Source organism: Scomber japonicus, chromosome 3 (assembly GCF_027409825.1).
Source record: "Scomber japonicus isolate fScoJap1 chromosome 3, fScoJap1.pri, whole genome shotgun sequence".
NCBI classification, from domain to species: domain Eukaryota; kingdom Metazoa; phylum Chordata; class Actinopteri; order Scombriformes; family Scombridae; genus Scomber; species Scomber japonicus.
The window spans coordinates 8,060,216-8,082,281 of NC_070580.1; the positions used below are offsets into that span (position 1 = coordinate 8,060,216).

At 37.3% G+C, this 22,066-nt stretch overlaps 1 protein-coding gene across 1 annotated transcript in view; it reads right to left on the bottom strand.

The window, feature by feature from the left end:
- cntn4 (contactin 4) overlaps nucleotides 1–22,066 on the bottom strand; it is a 124,645-nt gene that overhangs the window by 85,609 nt on the left and 16,970 nt on the right. Inside the window, exons 5-6 of the mRNA XM_053315477.1 lie at nucleotides 19,275–19,450; nucleotides 2,543–2,638 (exon numbers count right to left, since the gene is read on the bottom strand). Coding sequence (XP_053171452.1) covers nucleotides 2,543–2,638; nucleotides 19,275–19,450 — 272 coding nt within the window. The remainder of the gene's footprint in view (nucleotides 1–2,542; nucleotides 2,639–19,274; nucleotides 19,451–22,066) is intronic.

The following is a 22,066-nucleotide window of genomic DNA, read 5'->3' on the forward strand; positions in this document are numbered from 1 at the left end:
CATACTGCCCTGCACAACTCAGTTGCCAGTTTAAGAATGAAATCTATCTTATTAAAAAGAGAAATATAGTGACTATTGTGAGAGAACTGTATTTTAACACATTGCAATAATGTACCACATTACAGTAGCAACAAAACACAGAATTTACGAAAGCTTTTGACAGTGCTAAAAGTAGGCACTGAGGTGGGAATTCACTAAATAAACACTGTGTACCTTCTGTTGCCAAATTAGCGTTAGCTTCATGCTAGAACTCTATCAACATTAATGTGGGCTACACTACAGTTTATTCACACATTTCCCGCATTTAAAAGTTATGTTTTCCGACTGAGATTTTACCCTCACGGTATTACGGTTAATTTTTTTTACATTAAATTAACCTGTAAGACAGGAGTAATGATGGGAGAGAAACCTTTTTTGTTGTCAGGCAGAAACTAGCACTCTCTGGGCAAAGACATTCTCTAAGCTACAAATGCTACTGCCCTCTACTGGCCTGGACAGGATACAACACTGATCCATTTTAAATGAAAAAACTGAATTCTTATACCAAAAGTAAAGTTAAAGAAATACACAAACCAAAACTATCTAACTAAATTTTGTGTGGCTCACAAAGACATTTTAATTCAGGTTATTTCATGCCACTCATTTCCTTTCCAGTGCAATTCCATTTAAAGTCATTCAAAATATAAAATTAAACTTCAATGTGCTGACTGATGACAGAACTTCATGGTCAGTAGATAGCCTACTCTACATTTCAAAACAATCTGGTTTCAGCATGGATGAAACAAATCTACACTGCCAGATTAGCGGCAGTATCCCCCGCTACTAGCAGAGGTAAGTGCCATTTTAGATGTACCAAAAGCGGCATATGAGGTCAACAAAGAAAACCAGAACTGGCAATACACTTAGCTCTTTGCCTGATGATTGATTGCTTTTCAGTTGCTGCCAGTTTAAATTCTCTGATGCTCTGACCAACAGCTTGGCTGAACGTGTATTTATGTGTTTAGTGCCAACATTCTGGCCTGTTGAATCTTGATTTGTTGTCTGTTGATTTCTTGTATACTCTTTCTGGTGGGTGAATGGATAGATGTAACTGGAGCTGAACACATTGTTGTCTGTCGGCACTGTACAGTATATACAGCATTATAACATGTTACAGAAGGGAAAAGCTTTCATGGGATTTTGGTGAATTTTCAAGGTTGTTCTTCATGCCGGATTCCCATTAAATGACTTGGAGTAAAACATGGTGGCATACATGGATTTTAAACACATTTCAAAGCAACATTTTCATCTTTAAATGTCAAGCCACACAATACACAAACAAACACTCTATTTACTGCATCTGCTTTTAAATAACCAAGTGACTAGTTAGTTCATTCAGTGGAATGATATGTTGATAGCAGCCTCTATTCCAGCTCAGAGATATAACTCATTAAAATGGAGCTCTAATGGACAGCTTGTATTGGCTGTGTATATTACTGAAGAGACAAGTGTCTTGAGGGGGCTTTTTATGTGCCTGAAGATGCCTGACATGTTGGAATTATTTCCCTGTTGGTCCTAAAAAACAAACCTTAATTGGATTACTTCAGCGCAAATTGACAGATATGAAAAGAGTCGACCGGGTAGCATTTCGGATTCTACAGCACAGAGAACAATGAAATACAGGCCTATACGACCAACTATTTGCAAATCTAAAAAAATCCAGATTGCCACTGAGCTTGCCAAGGCTTTTCACCACCTAAACCCCCGAAAGGATACAAGCTCCAAACAATTACAATCAATTCCAGCCTAGCAGCATTTCTAACACAGCAGAGCATTGCATGAATCAGTGATATCTGTTAGGTGGCTGTCAGTTGGGGGAATGTAATCCAAGCAGCTGTTGCACTTAGCGGGTTTCAGTAAGAGAAGACAAGAATCTAGGAAAGGACACATCTGCTGCAATTAGACAGAATATATGAAGAACTTTTGCTGGAAAACTAATTTTTAACTCGTTCACTCGGCAAAGAAAAATTTAAACCACAACGTGCTGCTTTTACACTTTGGTTTTTGTATGAATTAAACTATAAAGACAACATTTTAATTAGTGACTTTTAGAGGTGTTGGTAGATATATATTATACCTTATATAATGGGCATTGCTTGTATTTGCTTGAGGACTACCATTAATTAAGAAAGGCTTATCATAGTTTATTAGCTGATGTGGAAATGAGGACCCAACACAATTCTCTAATCAAAGCAGATCCATCTGAAGGCTGTGACAGGAAGGATGTCGCACTTCCCATGACCTAACTAAGACTGATCACACCTAAGAATCAGATTTGAAGAATCACAGGGAAATCTTGCACATTCCCCAGCAGCAGATGTAAGGTGCTGATTACCAAGTCAAAAAGTGCCACTCAAACAGCACCAGCCTGAACAGCACCAGTCCAAAATACGAGCTTCAAACTGCAAACAAACATCTGAAAACGTTTCAAACCGTACAACCTCATCCATTTTGTTGGTTTTGAGGTTGAACAGTCAATAAAAGTGACAGTGTGTGGTTTTACCTCCAGAATGTGGCGGAGGGCCACACAGCAGAACCACTCCCTGACCTTCACGGACTGATACAGAGCTTCTTCTGTGCGTCTTGAAGTTTTCCAAGTCTGAAAAAAAAGAAAGAAAAAGAAGTCAGTAAAATATCCCCACAAGTCAGAGGCTAATACATCTGATCCTTGGACGCATGGAAGCACTGTCATGGACAAATGATTGTTTTTCGTACTCCATTGTTTTTCTTGCCTCCTTCCTTCCATTCAAGGTTATAGCCTATGGAGCCTATAGCAGAGTGCAGCAGGCAGAGGGGAACACTCAGTACAGGATGCCAGTCTATTATAAAGCTCACAGAGATAAACGCTGCACACCCTCACACAGTACCAGAGAGTTCCTGGCCTTAGATTGTGGTAAGAAACTGAAGCTTAGCCCTGACAAATACAGTACTTGTAAACTCTAAGGGCCAAAGTTCAACTGAGACAGCGGTGCAAATTACTGAACCACCGCAATAAACTAATTATACACATACAGCATCACTGTGATCCACTCTGTTGCTTAACTATCGTAACATTTTAAAGACCAAAAAATATATCTTAGAAAATTACTACAACTTCTGCAGCAACAAATTGTATATTTTAGCATGGTAAACAGCCTTTGGCTTCCCCTCAGGCCAAATCACCCCCTCTGTGTGTTTGTGTATATTGTAGATATTAAAGGCTCATTGTGATAGAGCCACAAGTATCCAAAAGAAGTGAATTAAAGACCTCAGTGGGGACTTTTATCAACACAAGTGACCGGTTAAGTTTTAAAACTTTAAAGTTTGATGGAAAGAAGTGTAGGTAGAATGCATGAATGTTAAAAAAGATGAATAAAGTGATTTTTAAACTTGTCTTACAGGCAGGGGGGATGATCCAAGAGATTTTTTAAATAAAATCTGTACTAGTGAAGCAAAAGACAGTCCAATTGGAGGAACTTGTTTTGTCAGTGTCGTAACATTTATCTGCCTTTGAAATTGTTAATTAAACTAATATTCAAAGCGAATCATGCCATAAAATACTTTATATTATGTTGATGTCAGTTAATTTGTCTGTACACGTCTTCCAGATCTTTAGAGACTCATCTAAAATCTTTCTTTCCACTGAATATTGACACACTGGGGTTTTTAGAATGTTTTTCTTTGTGGTTCAGTAACCAAAAGAGCAGTCAGTCTCTCTGTATCACTGCTGCATTAGATTTTAGTGTTGACTTTATGCTGCATATGAGGCTTGTTATATTCAGTTTTTATTGACTAACAGAAACTCTAAGGGAATTTAATGGTGTTAATTAAAAAATTGTGGAAAAACAGCATGTAAAATGAAGAAATCTGGGAGGAAATCTCATTTTAAAAATCAAATACCCAGTGCAAACACCATACTTATAACTGTCTGATGAGCATTTGCATTTTCATTTGTTAAATGAATTTTCCAAGCACAGAGAGGAGCTTATTTGCTGTAAATTGCATTTGACCCTGTCTTATTTGTCTGTGCTTCAGTAAACCTTACCAACTACGGATGTATGAGGATATGAAATCTGTGTGGAAATCAGTTTAAGCTGGGGGTTTTTTCCTTATAAAAGATCTGGGTATTTTTTGGTTTAAAAGCCATATAACCCTAACCTTGAGCCTTACAGAAGCAGAGCTGAAACCTCAGGTTTAAAGATGGACTCCAAAGCAGAACAACTGACTGAAAAGCATGAAATCTTTAACAGAATATTTTAGTGATTTCAATATCCACAAGAGAGGGAATGAAATATTGGTTTTGTGGATTCTTGTTGACATTAGTCGCCCGCCCACGCATGAGGAGCACCTGCTTTGAGCAACATCACTGCCAGATCCAAGTAGCACTTCCTCACTTTTTTTTTTAGAAACAGTGGAAAGAGTCAACAGGAGATGGAGGAGGAGAGAGATACAAATCCAACTACAGATGTTGTTATTATGTGAAATGCTTCATAACCAGTTGACGACTAGGCTGCATCCTCACTTTAAAAAATAGTACAGTATACTATAATATCTATCCATAAATATATATGTAATTTCATTCCCTTTAAAGTCATATTCAGTGATGCATGTTGAACAGCACATGCAGCATTAAGCTCCCAAATAATTGCATTCTTGAAGAGAGACACACTTGAGAGAGACAGAAAATGAAAAGAATAAAGGCTATTACAGTACCCTGCACTAGCAGCTGTATGTTGCAAATAATGAATGGAATTCCTGCATGAACTAAATTTATTAAAAAAAAAGAAAAAAAGAAGCTGAAATCAATAGTGACATACACCCACTTATATGAAGCAAACAGCAATCTGCAGTCCTGCTACTAAGCAGAGACGGTTTAGCTGTGGCGGGTCACACATGAGGGATTTTAATAGCTCTGGTGGTAATCAGGTTACCTTTCATTCATCACACCCACCACCGCTGAACATTACAAAGCTATTCCTGCTATGGTTTTGACACAAAAAGCACTATTATACTGAACTAATTTTTATGTGACAAGTGATGGAAACAATAGCAGTTCATAACCACTTATCCAGCGATTCCCTGCACTAATGGTGTACATCCTGTCAGAGCTCAGGAAATGTAATTCACACATCACATAGAGGCTTCATGTCTGCACTGATAGCTGGTGTGAGAGGGGGATATATATGTTCCTATGTGGAACTACTTAAAACCGAGAACAGCTGTTCATGTGGTTGAATATAATATTGTTGAGGCATTTGAAAAAAAAAAAAAAAAGCAGGAAAACAAGAATCAGTTCAATCAGTCAGTTGCTGCAGTTGTGTTTACATGGCAACAGTACAGTATTTTAAGAAATATTCCAAAAAAATATATTTTCCATATTTTTAAAAGTATTTCAAAATGTATTTTGTATTTAATTCATACTTTTATGACACATGTTTTAAATGCATTCATACATGTGTTTCTAACTAAATAGCAACCTAGTAAATGAACACATGCTAGGTAATAAAGGGGTCTCAACTTTATCCATACATATTCTCTAAATTGGATTCATTAACCTTAATTAACCTTGCTCTACAATGTGCAGCGTATTCTCCAGTCACTGCGAGCAGCAATGCGGACACGACTGCTCTCTTTTTGCAGACCTGCTCGTTGCAAAACTGCAACCAATCCACTTTCAAATGAGATTACTGATTAGTTCAGCCCCGAGTGATCTAAATGTAAAATTATTGGGCTCACTGATTTATGAAGAGGACTATAAGGTCAGTTAATATATGTCATATTGGCTGCAGGACAAGTCAATTAAGAAGCGGCCTTTAATTATTTCTTTAAACATAAATCTCTTCTTAAGCCACAAGCGTAGTTTAACTAATAGCTATTTGAGACTCTTAAGCCCTATTAAGAGAGCAATTTCTAATGTTTTTCTAAAGATTAATACAAGATTTGGTACTGGGAGGTCAATTGCTTTAGCTATTAGGAGACATATATATATATATATATATATATATACATATATAAATGTAAATATATAAATATCTTTTTTTATCTATAGACATATACAATAGGTAGGTAGGTAGGTAGGTAGGTAGGTAGATAGATAGATAGATAGATAGATAGATAGATAGATAGATAGATAGATAGATAGATAGATAGATAGATAGATAGATAGATAGATAGATAGATAGATAGATATTGCATTTTAAGAAGAACCACCAATCCTGTTTTCCATTGATTGATAAAATAGTTGCAGTATCTAAAACTCCAAAATGCCTTCCAATGTTCTTGGTACTTTTTACTACCTTCACTGCAAAGTTACTGGGTAGTAAAGAAGCTGCAGAGAGACCTTTGTCTTCCTCTCTCTCTGCCTCTGGGGTGTTTGCAGCTCAGCTCAGTGAGGTAACTGTGCAGCAGCTGAGAAAAAAGCATCTCAGACAACCCAAATGTGTTTCCGGTGTACATATAGACAGAGGACACTATGGATTACTTCATATTTAAAAAGTAAGCTGTCAAAACACACTTGTATGAGTCCACCGCTGAAAAAAAAAAAAGTGTAACAAAAGTGAGGCAGGGGTTCACGTCGCACCTGCTCAGGCTGGTTGGCCCCAGGAGCCGATTGTAGCCGGTGATGTTTGTGTTTCAGTTGCCCACCAGCTGAGCAGAGCCTGAGTCACTGTGCAGCAGCGGGTTTCATCAAGGACTGGTAGCGATTGTGTTTGTGTGGAGAGGGAGAGCAGGTGTAGGACAATGAAAGACTGGAAAGTTTTAAACTGACAGAGGGAAGGAGAAAGCAAGGGACACACAGTCTACCAGGGGAGTCCATTGATGTAGTGGTACATCAGTTTTTTCTGAGAAGGTCAGTGTGACATAAACTAGATAAACACTTCTCAAAGTTTTTCCTGTCATGTCCAATTTCCTTTTGTAAGCCAATTTAAATTTGTGTGGAAACTTGCCCTCCCAAACAAGAAAAAAAAAATCCATCTGTCAACATTCAGGTTTTTACACAAATTACACATTTGGTTGTTCTGTCAGCGAACCTGAGAACAAGATAGACATATTTTCTTTACTTCACTTTTGACTGACATGTTTGCTTGATGAGCACATCCTGTCTCTCTCTTTTTTTTAAGCTGTTAAAAATATGTGCACTTCATCTCGCTGTCTGAAAACTGAATCTTTGACAGCGCTGTTCGAGTGTTTGTTTATTGTTCCTACATAAAGCAGATTCATTCAACTTGAGTTCCCTTCCCCTTCTTTTTTTACAATTAAAATGGATTTAGTATTTTTCCACCATAATTAAACATCTCTAAGTATGGAGAGGGCTTTGAAGCAGCCTTTAGACATAGCCTTTGGGGGAAATAGCATTTACTCGAAATATCACTGCACAATTAAATTTATAAAGAATGTGATTTTTTTTTTTTTACATTCTTTTCTTCATTTAGTCCAATATTTCTTTGGAGGCTTGCAGTAATTGGGGAAATGTGTATTCCTAACATCAGCACTTTTTAAAATCCTGACTGCAGGCCTGGTTGAAAGATAAATCTGAGATGTTGTGAAGTTATTAGCAATATAGGAAAGCTTGTTGTTGCCTGTTGCACACACATCACAAATATTTCCTCTGTCCCCTTGTATTATTATGGATGGTTTTACCTCATCTGGGCCATAAAATGATTCAAATTCAAATTCAAACATGGTATGAGGGGAAAAAAACATCTTAGTAACTTGTGAGGCACTTTGTGACATTTTCTATAAAATGAGCTACATAGAGTTATCATTATCACACAGGTGCAGGGTCTGCTTGGCTCCTGAGCTCCCCTGAAAACATGATTTGTGAGGTCTCTAAAATATTGACAATATCCTACAATATTCTATTTTTCTGTATCTTCATCATCGTGGATCACGCATAAAAACTGGGCTACTGTTGATGTATGATTCATACATTCATACATGTTTTTCCATCACTAATTCACGCAGTATGCACATTACTCCACATTTCATCAAACTAACATTACTCATTTCTCTGCTTTGTAATCAACATATAGATATGTCAGATATGTCATACTCAAATTTACCCCCCCCCCGATATATGAATACGGTTGCTAGCTTTTAGTTCCAATCCACATAATGAAGAGTAATGGTAATAGTAAACACTCAGATGTTTCTTTAGTAGTCAAGGATGAAACATCAGTGTAACACACTCTGACAGTGTGTTGCTAAACCTGTTATTTATCATTCACAGGCTCCAGTCAAACTGACAGGTAGGCAAATGCTGTCATAATGCCTTCCTGCCTCCATTATACTAAGTAATTCAACTCATAGGAGGTCCTTTTTCTTATGTCCAGCATCTCAAGTGTGAATTATTAACATACACTCAAAAGTAAGGGGGATAAAAAAAAGAAGTGCAGGATTAAACTGCTGATAACATGTAAATCCACTCATTTGATTTATGTACTTGTTTGTCCCTGCTCCTTACTGGAAAAAAAAACAACACGCCCGTCTCTGCGCCGGAATAATTGAGTATCTGAGTGCAGTCTATAGATGGGATGACAAATTCCCTGTCTGCAGCCATTTTCACTCTGCAAATCATCTGTCCCCCCAAATTATATTTCCCGGGCTGTGAAAAAGTCGCCGTGACACTAGCGGGGCGGCGACCAGGTTGTAAAAGCCCATAAAGAGATAAGACTTAAGATACAGAGCAAAAGATGTCAGAGGAGATAATTTAAGATGCTTCTTCACAGGTTCATGATGTGTGTAGAATTAAATCTGACTTTCCCCTTTGCTTAAATGATGCGATTTGTTTTTATTGTCATATTTTAGGAAATAGCTACACTTTTCGGGAAGCTTTTTAAAGGGACGCTGGCTGTCTGTTTATCTCTTAACTGTCACTCAAATGTGGTTAATGTGATGGCAAGGCTAATTGACTTCCCTGTTGTCAGTAGGCTTTATCTCTAGCTGGTGTTGCTCATCAGAGATCAGTGATGAAAGCGTCTGCTCTGCTTTTTCTCCCTCCCTGCATCCTTAGTTGGCTGCACACTAGTCCCTTTTTCCATTCGAGGAGGTATAAAAGGCACAAGTAGGAGGACAGTATTTTCTTAATCAAACATAACTTGAATTGATGGACAAAATACTGGCTTGCGGGAACAATCTGGCCACTACAAAATGGCAACAGAAGCTTTCTTTTCAAGCATCCCAACCACTTACTTTCATCTGAAGGCATGATAGAAGGTTAGATAAAAGCAACCAAGCCTTCCTCCCAAAATATGAGCCTATAGAACAAAGTGGACATGAGCAAGAGACATCTGAGGTACTGAATTTATTCCAAAAAAAAAAAGAGTCTTTTTGGCATTATTTTTGGCTGAGATCAAAGCTATTGTGATTTGTGAAGAGGCGATGTCGACTTCTCTAAAGCCACTGATGGTCCCTGTCCACATCCACATAGATGTGGCCTCGCCCGTGCTGAAAGCATGCTGCAATATAGTGGTAAAATCCAGTCCTCCCCCTCTTCTCTCCATCCATCCACTCTCAAACCAGCCAAAAAAGAGCAAAAGAAGCATTGTTGTAAGAGGGAAGGCTGGAGGAGAGCAGCGAAAAAAAGAGCATATTTTACAATAGTAATGCCTTCAGATGCAGGGGGCGACATTGCGGGGGGGCTTGACCAAAGGCATGCTCTTCTTTTCTGAGAACACACAGCTGTGCACATGTTCATTTTGAGTTCAAAAGGAAGCATAAAAGCACACAGTTTGCCTGCGAGGGAGTTCTCAAATAACATATCCATTAAATTTGGTACATAAAAGAAGCAGAGTGTAGGCCCCCTTTTTTGAAATCACATTAAAAAATTCTAAAATTGTACTAATGTTTTCTACAGCAAGCTCACACAAAAGGGTCAGTGTAATTTTCAAAAAGGGAAGCGGATAATAATGATTAATAGCCTCAGAGCAGGTAAACGTGATGTCCCATCTAGATCCATTAGCATCAATTATTGTAAACCTGGGCTGGCATTACAAACAATGATCCAGATTAGGCTGATGATCACATCCAGACATATGAGCTTTCCAAATGCCAGCGCAACTAATCTTACTTCAACAAGCCTGTCCAACCGTGACCATGAGATACATCACAACCTGAGACTCCTTAAGGATGCTCTTTGTCTTCAAGTGGATGTGGGTATTATGTGTGTGTGTGTGTGTGTGTGTGTGTGTGTGTGTGTGTGTGTGTGTGTGTGTGTGTGTGTGTGTGTGTGTGTGTGTGTGTGTGTGTGTGTGTTTGTGGTTTCTACATTGTGATAGAGGATGTAATCAAATGTGCAAAATCATTTCTGCTGCTTTTTTTATATATATATATATCTCTGATGGCAGCTGTTTACATTCAGGTTACAAAAGACAGAATTTACTAAACAGCAACACAGTAAATAATTTAATTCAGTCCAATTAAAAATACTTACTTAATATTGAGCTCAGGGGAGAAAGCAATGCACGCTGCATAATCATGAAATCATAACAAACTATTTATCCTCACACTTAAAAAAAGGTTGTAATAAAATGTGCACATACAAATAAAATCAAATCAAAGGTTAAATACAAAGTTAAAAGATAATATTTACAGACGTGTCACTGTAACTACTTCTGTTGGATGATATATTCTCTCAGAAATAATTGCGATAAACAATATTATTGTCATTTGAAGATAATTTTATACCATTGATATAATGATGCTCTTTAATAATAGCATAATAATGCAAGGGTAGGCGGGAGGTATGATTGGAGAGTGGGAGCTACGCCTCTGTAAAAACACAGACTGCTATTATGGTTATTTACCTTTAATTGTTCTGCAGTCTCCACTCAGGACGTACACAGTGAGGAATGGAGGACACTACAGTACTTGCTTAGTCAATGTGACATGAATAGCCTCTTAGCTGCTAATGTGAAGTGTGATAATATGAGGTAAAATGATTAAGGTCATGTCCATGTATCATATGATAAGTCCATATATAGACATGATGATGTTGATAATTAAGTTATTGTATGATAAGTCAATAATGTAATTATTGTGACAGGCCTCAACAGTTCAATGCAGTGGCTAATCCTATATTATCTAACACTGCAACTTCCTGCATACCTATTCTATATCAGTCTATACACAGAGTAAATCCATTTAACCATGGCTGGTTGAGTTGTAAAACTTATGGAAAGACACCAAACCTCTTTCTGTAGATTTGTACATCTAAAAAGCTCTGTATCTTATTATCTTTAAAAAAATATCTAAAAATGACATTCACATATGCCTTTTTGAGGATTTGCTTAGTATTAAGCTGTGCAAAACATCCCTGTGCTTTGTCAATAATTTCCAGAATCGAGATTAAAGGACAGAGATTTTATCTTGGACTTTCATAAAGTTGGGGTTCTCATCACATGCAGATTTAAACATGATTCATCAAAGTTGACGAAGCAGATTCTGACCTTTTAGTGACTAATATGGCTCAAGCTCCAAAAGCAAACACCTACTACCATGTGTTGTAGGCCCTCCCAGCCTGCTATAATAAATTCCCCAGAATGCAATAACCATAACATAACATAACCCCAAAGACATCATGGAGATTGACAAGAGAGAAGACATTACTCACCTGTTTTCACAAGCTGAGCTGTACTTTTCATGACTGGTAAAACTGACTTTGATGTGCAAACTAGTGGAGTCTCTTTTTTAATAAGAATCTGTGGTCATTTCTTATCCTTTAGAAACCAGGAAGCACGTGGAAAATGTAAATACTTTCAGTCAAACAGGTATTAAAACATTCTCAGTATTTAAAAATCTACTCAGAATTACTCGGAAATCAGTTTAAAGTTGTTGAGCCTTCATCACAGAAAGATCTTTATTTTTTACAAAAATCCTTCCTGACAAACACTCATCTACAAGTATGTGGAGGTTTGGATGATTATGAATGTTAGAAAGCAATAAACAACCAATTCTAAGTATGTTATGCCACCTTATTGCAGGTCCTCAAGAGTGATATCTTGATAGTGTACCGCAGATAAAAAGTAACAGCTAGAGTAGACCCATTAGCTATTTACACCTCATTAACTAAGTCAATATACTCACTCCACATTATCACAACAGCTGAGGGGAGTCTAGAGGATTTATTTGCATTTAAATGAGGTATTCATATTTTTCCTTAAGGCTTTAAAGCATTCTCTAGTGACATAAAGAATTTTCACCCTTATATGCTTAGCAAAATATGAGCTTGTCTGACACTGAAAACACCCTGTAAGTAAGTATAAGTAACTGAATATGAACTCCCACACAAAGCTGGAGATTTTTTTGATGCAAGCTCCAATATCAAGAATTAAAAAGATTTTTTTTTTTGCTGAGCGTTGGACCTTTTTGACATCTCTGGTCATGTACTGGCGTTGTGAAAACCTCCCAACACCAAATAAGCTCATCACCACATTCAAAGCAAAACACACTCTCAGCATCACCTATGTAAGAGGCTATAATTCCGTTATTGAATATACAGCCTGTTCATCAGTATGAATTATGGGTGTACATCTTTTACATAATCACTGATATAGAATCGATAGACATACTAATCAAGGGCAGCCAGTATTGAGTGGGAGCGCCCACTGCCCATCAGTTATCCTTGCCTCAGGAGGTAGACAGCCACAACCCTTGTGAGGAGTAGCATCATCCATCAAAAGTTTGTGACATGGAGAGGAATACTGAAGTATTTGGAGTCCCGCCAATTTCAAAGAATAACCTTGAAGGTGTCCTGGAGCATGAAGACTAACAAATGTTACCTTAGGAATACGATTTTGCCGAAGAATCTGGTTTCATTCTACTTAGTGTTTACTTTTGTCTACAGGAGATATGTAAAAGTTAGGAAAGCAGCCAGTGTGGTTTGGTTGGTTGGTCCCAGCTCTTTTGTAAGAGTAAGAGTAATCTATATTCAGTGAGGTGGTATTACTACAGTATATAAAATAAAATGTTGTATTTACATTTAAATGGAAATATATGGTTTCAAATTAACTCTACGTGACTTCTACATGCTGATCTAAACTGAAACTGCCCCTTATTGTGACAACACGTTGTGACTTCAACACCACCCATAATGCGTTTTAGAAAGATTACTCACCAGGAACAAGATTAAGACACCACTGATGCCTATTTAATTAAAGAAAAGGCAGAAATCCCTCACACTCAAAGCTAAATGACTGAATTAGAAGGCAGGGCATGTTCACTGAACAACACTGCTCTCCTGACAACAGAACACCTGATCCCAGTGACTCACTATCAGGATTTTATTATCATTTTTAAGACCCGGTTCAAAATTAAAAATCTTTTGCCTCTCATAATGAGCCAGAACAGTTAATTATAATTTTTTGGGAGAAAAACTAGCAATCTATTCCAGTTTGAGATCACTATCCCTTATTCACTTGTGAGGCATTAGTCTGCAGTTTTAGTAAATGTCAGAATACTTTTTAAGTTCTAGTACTTATATATATTTCAAAGCACTTAGTACTTGCGTGTACAGATAATACATTTTTAACCCTGCATGACAAGGAAATCTGGCATTTTCCAATGAATGCATGAGTTTATTCATTAATGATTAAATTAAGTTTGCTAAACTCTTTAAAAGACTTGAAAGGAATGCATTTCCTGATGTCTAGACTGACATATTTAGGCTTAATAAATAAATGCTCTGATGAATTAAATAACAAAAATAGAATAAAGAAGCTTGTGAATTTTTGTAACTTAGTACTTTGTAATGACATTAGTTGACCATTTCCTGCTTTGCTCTGGTCTTGTCTTGATAATAACACAGGGATAATTTGGTTAGCTTTTTATTATCAAATGTCTGGATCTCTGTACACATTTTTGAAGTTATAAACAATTCATTTGTTTTGTCCATTTTGACAGCAAGATATGCCATGTATAGACAAAAGACGGATATAAGTCTTAATTGAGGAAGCATGAGTGAACAAAATACTTTTCCTTTATTAATGACTAGCATCAAAACATGGAAATACAACAGTGGGTCCTCTCAGTGATCTGCTGCTAAGATGCCTCCTTGGTGGTGGTCTGTAGGTTTAAACTGAATATAATTCAATGACACTATACTCATTTGCACCCATATCAATGAATAGCTTAGTAGAGACTATGTCACATCTACAACCTTCTTCAAGTCCTGGTGGTTGCATTCCTGCCAAATTTGTCATACAGGTTCTGGCCATTGTAGGTTCTTGGTTATTGGCCATTATTGACCCATCCCTCACCTCTGGTTCCTGACTCTTTTAATTTAGCTATGTGCAACTTGAAATGGATCCAACATTATGCAATAATTCCAGGCTATCGCAAAATTACCTTTCTTTCCAAAAACATTACAAAAAGTGGTCGCCACACAGTAAATGGAGAATCCGGAAGCCAACTGTATTTTTGAAAAGTTTCTGTCTAGTTTTCATCAAAAACACAGCACAGAGAGTCTCCTGGGGGTGCTAAATTACATTTTAATACAAGATGATTCATACAAGCTGAATGCCCACTGACAGGCTACAACAGTGGGTTGGCATATCTGGTTTATACTGGTTTATTTCATATTTATCAAATAGACAATTGTTCAGTTATGGTTGGTAATAATATGTCTGATGCTGCTGTCTTGAATTATGGAGTGCCTCAAGGGTCTGTTCTTGGCCCGGTTTTATTCTCTATTCCAGCAGACACGACCCCAGCGTTTCACAGCAGAGTTTATTAATCATTCAAATTTGACTGGGTCATTAATCACACATTTATCTGTGGTATGACAAACATATTTATTATAGTTTTACACTGACTTTATGGTATCTGAAAAATATCGAAGAGTTTACCCATTAACAGGATTTCTTATATTGGAATAAGAATTGTCAAATCAAATCTGTCATCTAGTGTTTTTTCAACACTGACTATTTCTCTCACAAACATTTGGCCCTGAATTTTGAGTATTTCAACAACATATCTTGATAAATAAACAACAATATGGATTGAAAAATTCAGTCAGCAATAAACAACTTACATTTACACCATATGGTGGTTGTAGTAATGCACTCCAGAATGACCCATGGGATTGTACTACACTGCTTTCTGCAAGTATTACAAATCACAGTTGAAAATAATGATGTTTTATGGTGTGACAGTGATGTGGTTATGGTTAGGTTTAGACACGAAAACCACTTGGTTAGGGTTAGGGAAAGATCATGGTTTGGGTGTAAATGATCACTTGAAACATTGTTTATACTTCCTTAAAGTTATGCATCCTTCGTCTTCAGGGCAACAGTAAACAACACAATATAATATGTTGGAAAACAAGTTGTGGTCTCAACTCATGGTTGGAAATGGGGAGCAAATAAGGGTTAAGTCCACTTTTTTCCAAGTAACTATCGAGCCATCCATCCAATCAGCCCTCCTCCTCCTCTTACGGCAAACCAATCTTATCAGGTCTTATCAGGTCATAATTACTACAGCCACTAGATGGCATAAACTTAACTATGGGTTATTTTCTCAAGCCTGAATTTTAGACCTATACTGTCGTTTTTCATGTGAAGACAGGCTGTATTTCAAAGTTAGTTGGTTATTTTCATGTGACTCTATCCTTTTTTCTTTTTTTCCTTTGTCTTGTGCTAGGGTTTGGTGTTGGATGTTGATGAAAACACAAACAAACACACAACCAAGTGCAGCTGCTGCACAGTTTGCAGCATCAACTGGTGCTTTAATCGTGGGTCACACTGCCAAGTCTCTGCAAATGTTTTCAAAGGCAGTTCAGATTAAAGTTGTAGGTAGCTGCTCACAGCTGGGGACTGGAGAAAGATGTCTCATATGAAGAAATGAGATCCCATTCCATCACAGCAGTTCACTATGAACCATTCCATACGAAACATATGAATCATTGGCAATATACAATGTAACAGTATTTTCATTTCAAGATAGTACAATTTGCTAGAAGAAAAAAGTATAGGCACAAACCACCAAACTAAACAACAAAACTAACATATACAACGGTATTTTAAGCCTTTGAAAGGTTTTTAAATACCCATGTCAATTTAATTACACAGTCAATTTACTGTAGGCTATATTTTGTGTCACCAACCGAGACTAGTGATACACTTGGCTTTTTTTCCTCCTGGTGAACCTAAACTTCCATTGGCTAGAAGCATCATTAAGATTACAAACTTAGTAAATCTTTTAAAATAGGTATGCCATCTGATTAAAGGATAATGCTGGCAGTACACTATGCTTTCTTACTGTCAACAAATCAAAAAAAAAAAGACCAAAAAGAAAAAATGTGCCGCTTTTGAACACTCAACAACTTCTCCAGCCTGTCTGTGGCTCTCAACCTCGAGCTCACCCGTTCCTACTTAAGTAATGTAAATCTTTAAAAACACATCACAAATGTATGCGCTTCCATTTTTAAAATGCTAAATAATTTCCCAAAACAGCTGGAAATTGCAGTTTTTAGCAAACATGATTCAAATGGGAGTAAATAGTGCATTTGCTGAGGAATATTTTCAGTCACGCATTTGGCACACATTTTTGGCAGCAGGATGGTGAGTGTGGGACTGAGCGTGTATGTTCATGGTAATGAAAGAACATGCCACACAGTGCAACGGTGTGACTCATTTATGTGTTTTAATAGGTTTTGGACAACAGTGGCACTCATTGGCACAGAGGAAGAAAATATATCAAGGTTTAGTTGTACAGGCAATACGTGATAGAAGAATCAATTGCATTGTTTGCTTTGGTCTTTTAATGGGATTTGTTGACAATAAGTATCTATATCTAGTGTATTTAATGTTAAAAACAAAATATTACGGCAATTATGTGTATGTTAAAATTCCCCCAAATAAAGCAGTACTATCACATATTTGATTGAGCCCACCTCTCCATGCGTCAATCACCTAATTCAACTGGAAATACACCAAATTTAAGACTATTATCTTATGACTTTTGACTGTTCATTCAGTGTAGTACATGTGCTTTTTCAGATTCAAATGATTAGTTCCATTTTGGCTGTGACAGCTCTAATTACCACTGGGCTTATTAAAGGTGTGAGTAAGTCCCAAAGTCTGTCTTGGTCAAAATCACAGTCAAATTACCACAAAAAGGTCACCATCTTTACAGGAAAGAAATAGGATAGGTGTTGAAATGCCATTTGCACCTAAAGTGTGAAGGTGCGTATATGACTAATATTCAGCATTATCTGAGCAGAATATGTCTGCAGAAGAAAAAGAAAATGTATTTGAGTTCCCCTAAATTTCTATAAAGAATGGCATGACACTCTCCAGTAATACCAGTTGCCCTTTAAATTATTCGCTTGAACCTTCACCATTCAATCACGCTGTGGAGTTAATTAAGCCATACCACAAGTAATAAAGAAGATAGATGACACTCGGTCATACATGTACGCTCTTACTCTGTGACAACAACTGAAGGCTGGTAAGGTCAGAGCCAAACAATTGATGGAACTGTCATCCTATCATGGTGAAAATCCACCAGCAGAATCAGATTGTGGATTGACTTTTCACTGGTGCAGGGGAGCAAACAAATGGCCTGAGACATATTGGTGGCCTTGTCCCCAAACGCCAAACCTCAGAATCTAATCTGAGCAGGCGATCACTCACTTGCTGTTAATGTCATCATTTATGCTTGTCCAATAACTGGCACATACCGTAGGCACTTATTGACTTCCTCTTGCTTTAGGAATATGAAGTCCAGAGGCTGTCAGTTAGACTCATCAAGATCCACCAAACAATCTATCATCATGATGTACGGAAATCGGTTTAAAAAAAAGTTATTAATAAAACAATCTGGAAAAGTGACAGTGCTGACTTTGCCTCTTGGAATTTTGGTTAGGTGCTATTGCGTTCTTTGCAGTATTGAAATGTCAATTTAACAATCTAAAAACTGTTGGTTTTATTACTGCAGGTCAGTTAGAAGGTCATAGCTAGCTATAGGCTCAAATAGCAAACAAGCAAAATAGAGGCTAAATACTATGACAAACCTCTTTTATGACTTAGCTAGTGATAAAATAGAAAAAAAGAATATTTTGAGACACTTACTTGATCAAATATAACATTTAAATGATAAATTAAGAATTACCTAGTATAGCTACAAGTTTAGGTTAATATGAAAATGTAAAAATAAGAATGCATTAGTATTTAGTATATTTAGTATTTAGTTGTGTTGTGAAGCTGAAAACAAAGCAGTGACATACACAGTTTCTATGTTGAATATGTTAGCAAACAGTAGCAGTAGTTTTATATTACTTCCACCTTGCATAGCTAAGTTTAGGTTAATGTAAAATGTAACAATCTGAGAGAGGTTTTACTTTATGATGGAACTTTTACTTTTGAGACAGAAATACATGTTCTGTAAATACTGAAGTACTTAAAAGCTACAGTAATTGTGCTGTGAAGCTGAAAACACACAGTTTATATAGCGAATGTGTTAGCAAACAGTAGCTTATCATTCATTTAAAGTCATGTTTTTGTCCAACTGACAATCATTGTTTAGCTCTGTTTTGGTCTCCATCAAGTCCTAAGGGAAATATATTTAGCCCTTTAGAGGCTAAAATGCTAAACAGTGTTCATTAGCTAGTGTGTGACTGCTACTTGGTGCTGGACAGGTAGCAGACAGTGGGTTTATCAGAGCTATTTTTTCTGAAAAGAGCTGGCTGTTACTGCTGGAAGCAATGTGGATGAGAGCAGGCTTTAAAATGAAAACAATCAGGTAAAATAGGTTAAATGCTCAATAGCGCTAAGGGGAAATATAGAAGTTTGTTATGTTACTCCACAATCTCTTTAACATTACACAAGTCATTTGATCCATTCTTATTGAAAAAAATAATAATTTTGATGCAGGACTTTTATATTTAATTCAGTATTTTTATGTTGAAATAAAACTGAATTCCTCTCCTCGATTTCTATGGTATAAGGGACCTTCACTAATGGCAGTTGAATTATTTACCATAAAGAGGCTTTACTTTGAGTTTCACTTCACTTTGACTTTTTGCAGGTTTATGTTTGATCTGCAGTGATGACTTGGAATAAACTCCACTCAGCACACACAGAGAGAGTAATAGCCCCCCAGAGATGTTTCCATGTTGATCATGTTATCAAGCAGAAGCTGTACGCTGTCCTGGAGTGCCACTTTCTTCTTTTTGCTGCGTCTCTTTTTCTCAGTGGAAAGTCAGAAGCCACTAAAATTTTTGCCCAGAGAGAGAGAGGGACTAACAGAAAAAGACTCACATGCAAAGGTTAGACTGGCCTCTCGGCTGACGATGGTCCCGAAAGAGTTGGAGGCGAGGCACTGATACGTTCCAGCATCTTGGTCTTTGTTCAGATGGCTGATTCTGAGGTTGCCTCCAGAAAGGCTGTAGTGAGATCCAGATTTGGCACTGATTTCTGTGCCATTCAGCTTCCACCTAAAAAAAAACACATAAATAAATAAATAAAAAATACAGAGAGAGAGAAAAATTAACATGTAAATGAACAAATTAAACATTGTTCAGTGTAGACTGTGGCGATGGAAGCATTCCAGACTACAAGGAGAAGAACGTGACTTGTACATTTGATTGTTTTTCAACAGGAAATAAATGAAAAGGTGGAGAGGGCCCAGAAATCATGCCCTCCAGCTTTGTGTTAATCTAAGCAGCAGTGAGCCACTGTGGTGCCAAGGACTTGACTCCCTGAGAATAGATAGCATTGCAGGCCATCCATCTTCCCAGACCCCAGTCAAACCGCACAAAAATGCTGCTTAATCATTATGGTACGACAATTAAAACTAATGCCTGCAACCTTGCCTTCACGCTTGTGCATTCTACACCAGTCCACGTGATTATCGTTGGTGTTAGGGGTGATCAACAAAGGGTATAATTCACTTGAAAAGGCAGCAGACGCTACAATGTCTCCACACAGATGTGCCGTATAAGAAGAAACTCATGTGGGAGGGAAATCAGTCATTTCAGAAAAATGGTTTCAAGCCATAACTTATTTCATCAAAAAAACAAAAAAACAAAAAAATACCCCCAGCTTAGGCGCATCTATTTGTTATCAGCACTGGATTTCCATTGAAGAGAAATAAAAGGTTCTGTGAAGATAAACAAGCTTGAAAGCAGCATTTCATACCGTATTGGAAAATGGACAATGCAGATTTGATTATAGGCCCAAGGTGATTGAGTGCTTGATTATTTCTTCAAGGAGAAGTTCTAGATTTCCCTCTGCTTTGATTTTTTAATTTTCTTCGAATGATTCGAGGTTCAGCTGGGAAAAACATTGCATTGTTTCATTTAGAAAAGAAAGCAGCTTTGATGTGGAAAAAGGGGGGCTTTGCTAAAGCCCTTTTGTACAGTAGACAGAAGTTGTACAAAGCTGTTTTATACACTGCTATCTTAAACTCCCCTTATTGTGCCAATTTGCTGCTTTTGAGGCATAAGCACCTTTCTGGGAGTATACTGACAGTGGTGTTTCATTATCATAGTGATGTTTTCTTGCTATATTACATCTTTTATAATATTATATACACTATAGAAAAAAAGAGATTTGCTAATTTTGTAGCAGAAAATCTATTGTCTACTATGTTTGCTGATTTGGCCACTGGAGTCAGTACAAGATCATCATATAAAGAAAACACACAAGGAGAAGCTGATTCCATGAGAAATAATATAGACTGTGCTATACTAAAGTAACTTACCAACAGAAGAATATTTGTGGGTAGGGCATTGCAGCACTCACAAAAAGCCTCTACAGACTTTATTTTAATAGACAAAATGTGTAGCACAATGGTCTTTCATGGCCCTTCTTCAGTTCAGTCACAACCAAGCACACACTCTCAAGAGCCTTATTACTACACACAATAGTGAAGCGCCCAAGGGGGGGTCGGCTGTGGTCTCGCGGGGACTACAGCAGCGATTCATTTGCAGCCGAAGTGGAACAAACAAAAAAGAAAATCAACATAAATATTTTAAAGCCAAAGTAACACCTTCGACTTGAATGAAAAAGGCCGGGTGGACACAGGGGGAGGCAACGGCACTCTTAACCTTGGTACCGGGCTCAGATAGTGGTTTCGTCTGTTTCTGAAAAGGGATCCTATCAAATATGAAAGCAGGCTTTTCAAAGGCGTAATTGCTCGGAGAGAGAGGGAGAAACGTTTTAATTGGGAGACAGCTTGAAAACCACATTTCTCTGACAGTTGTTGATTTGATGCTTTATCTGGGCCTCTGGAAACAGAAAGCTAATGGAGCCTGGTGAATGTTTTGGATGTATTTGTAATCGTGTTTGGCGTTGAAAAGGATAAAGATTTTACCCAGTTGCAGGAAGCGATTGCGAATCCCCAAATGCATTGTGTGTGTGTGTGTGTGGTAGTTAAACATAGTGGTAGTTAAAGATAATTGCCCACCCAAAGCTGCCATTGTTCTTTTGTGACAAATTGAATGCCCTTTGACAACCCCTGTCGCTTTAAGCCAATTAGATAACAACTTTAAAGCCACTAAGTGACGGATATTCCAATTTCTGTGAAACCCAAGCACGTTCTAACAACCAGATAAATTGAAACAGTGATAGAAAGCAGCATGAGGGGAATTTAGGATCCTGAGATTGTGTCACCACATATCCTCCTCCGCGGGAAGCGCAGAGCAACAGATTACATCAAACACATGTAAACTAGATTATTTAATAATTCTGTTTACAATGATTTATGCTGCAAAGCAGGTCACAACAGCAGTTCCATTTGTTAGGCACATGCTTTATGCAATCATGTAACAACAGGCCGTGTACACAGTGGCATAATACCACACCATCTGGCTTATGAGGCTGTGAATGTTAGGCGTTCTTTTCTTAAGCCGGGTGCTCTGATTTCTTAAAACAGTACTACTTTGTAAATGCACCAGCTCAGATTTTTAATGCATTTATTTCAGTTTTATTTAAAACAAATATAGCAATGTAAATAAATATGGATACATTACTCAGATAGAACAGATTGTGCACTGTATGGATATAAACAGCATCTTAATTTACAGTTCTATAGTTGTAAGGTAACCTCC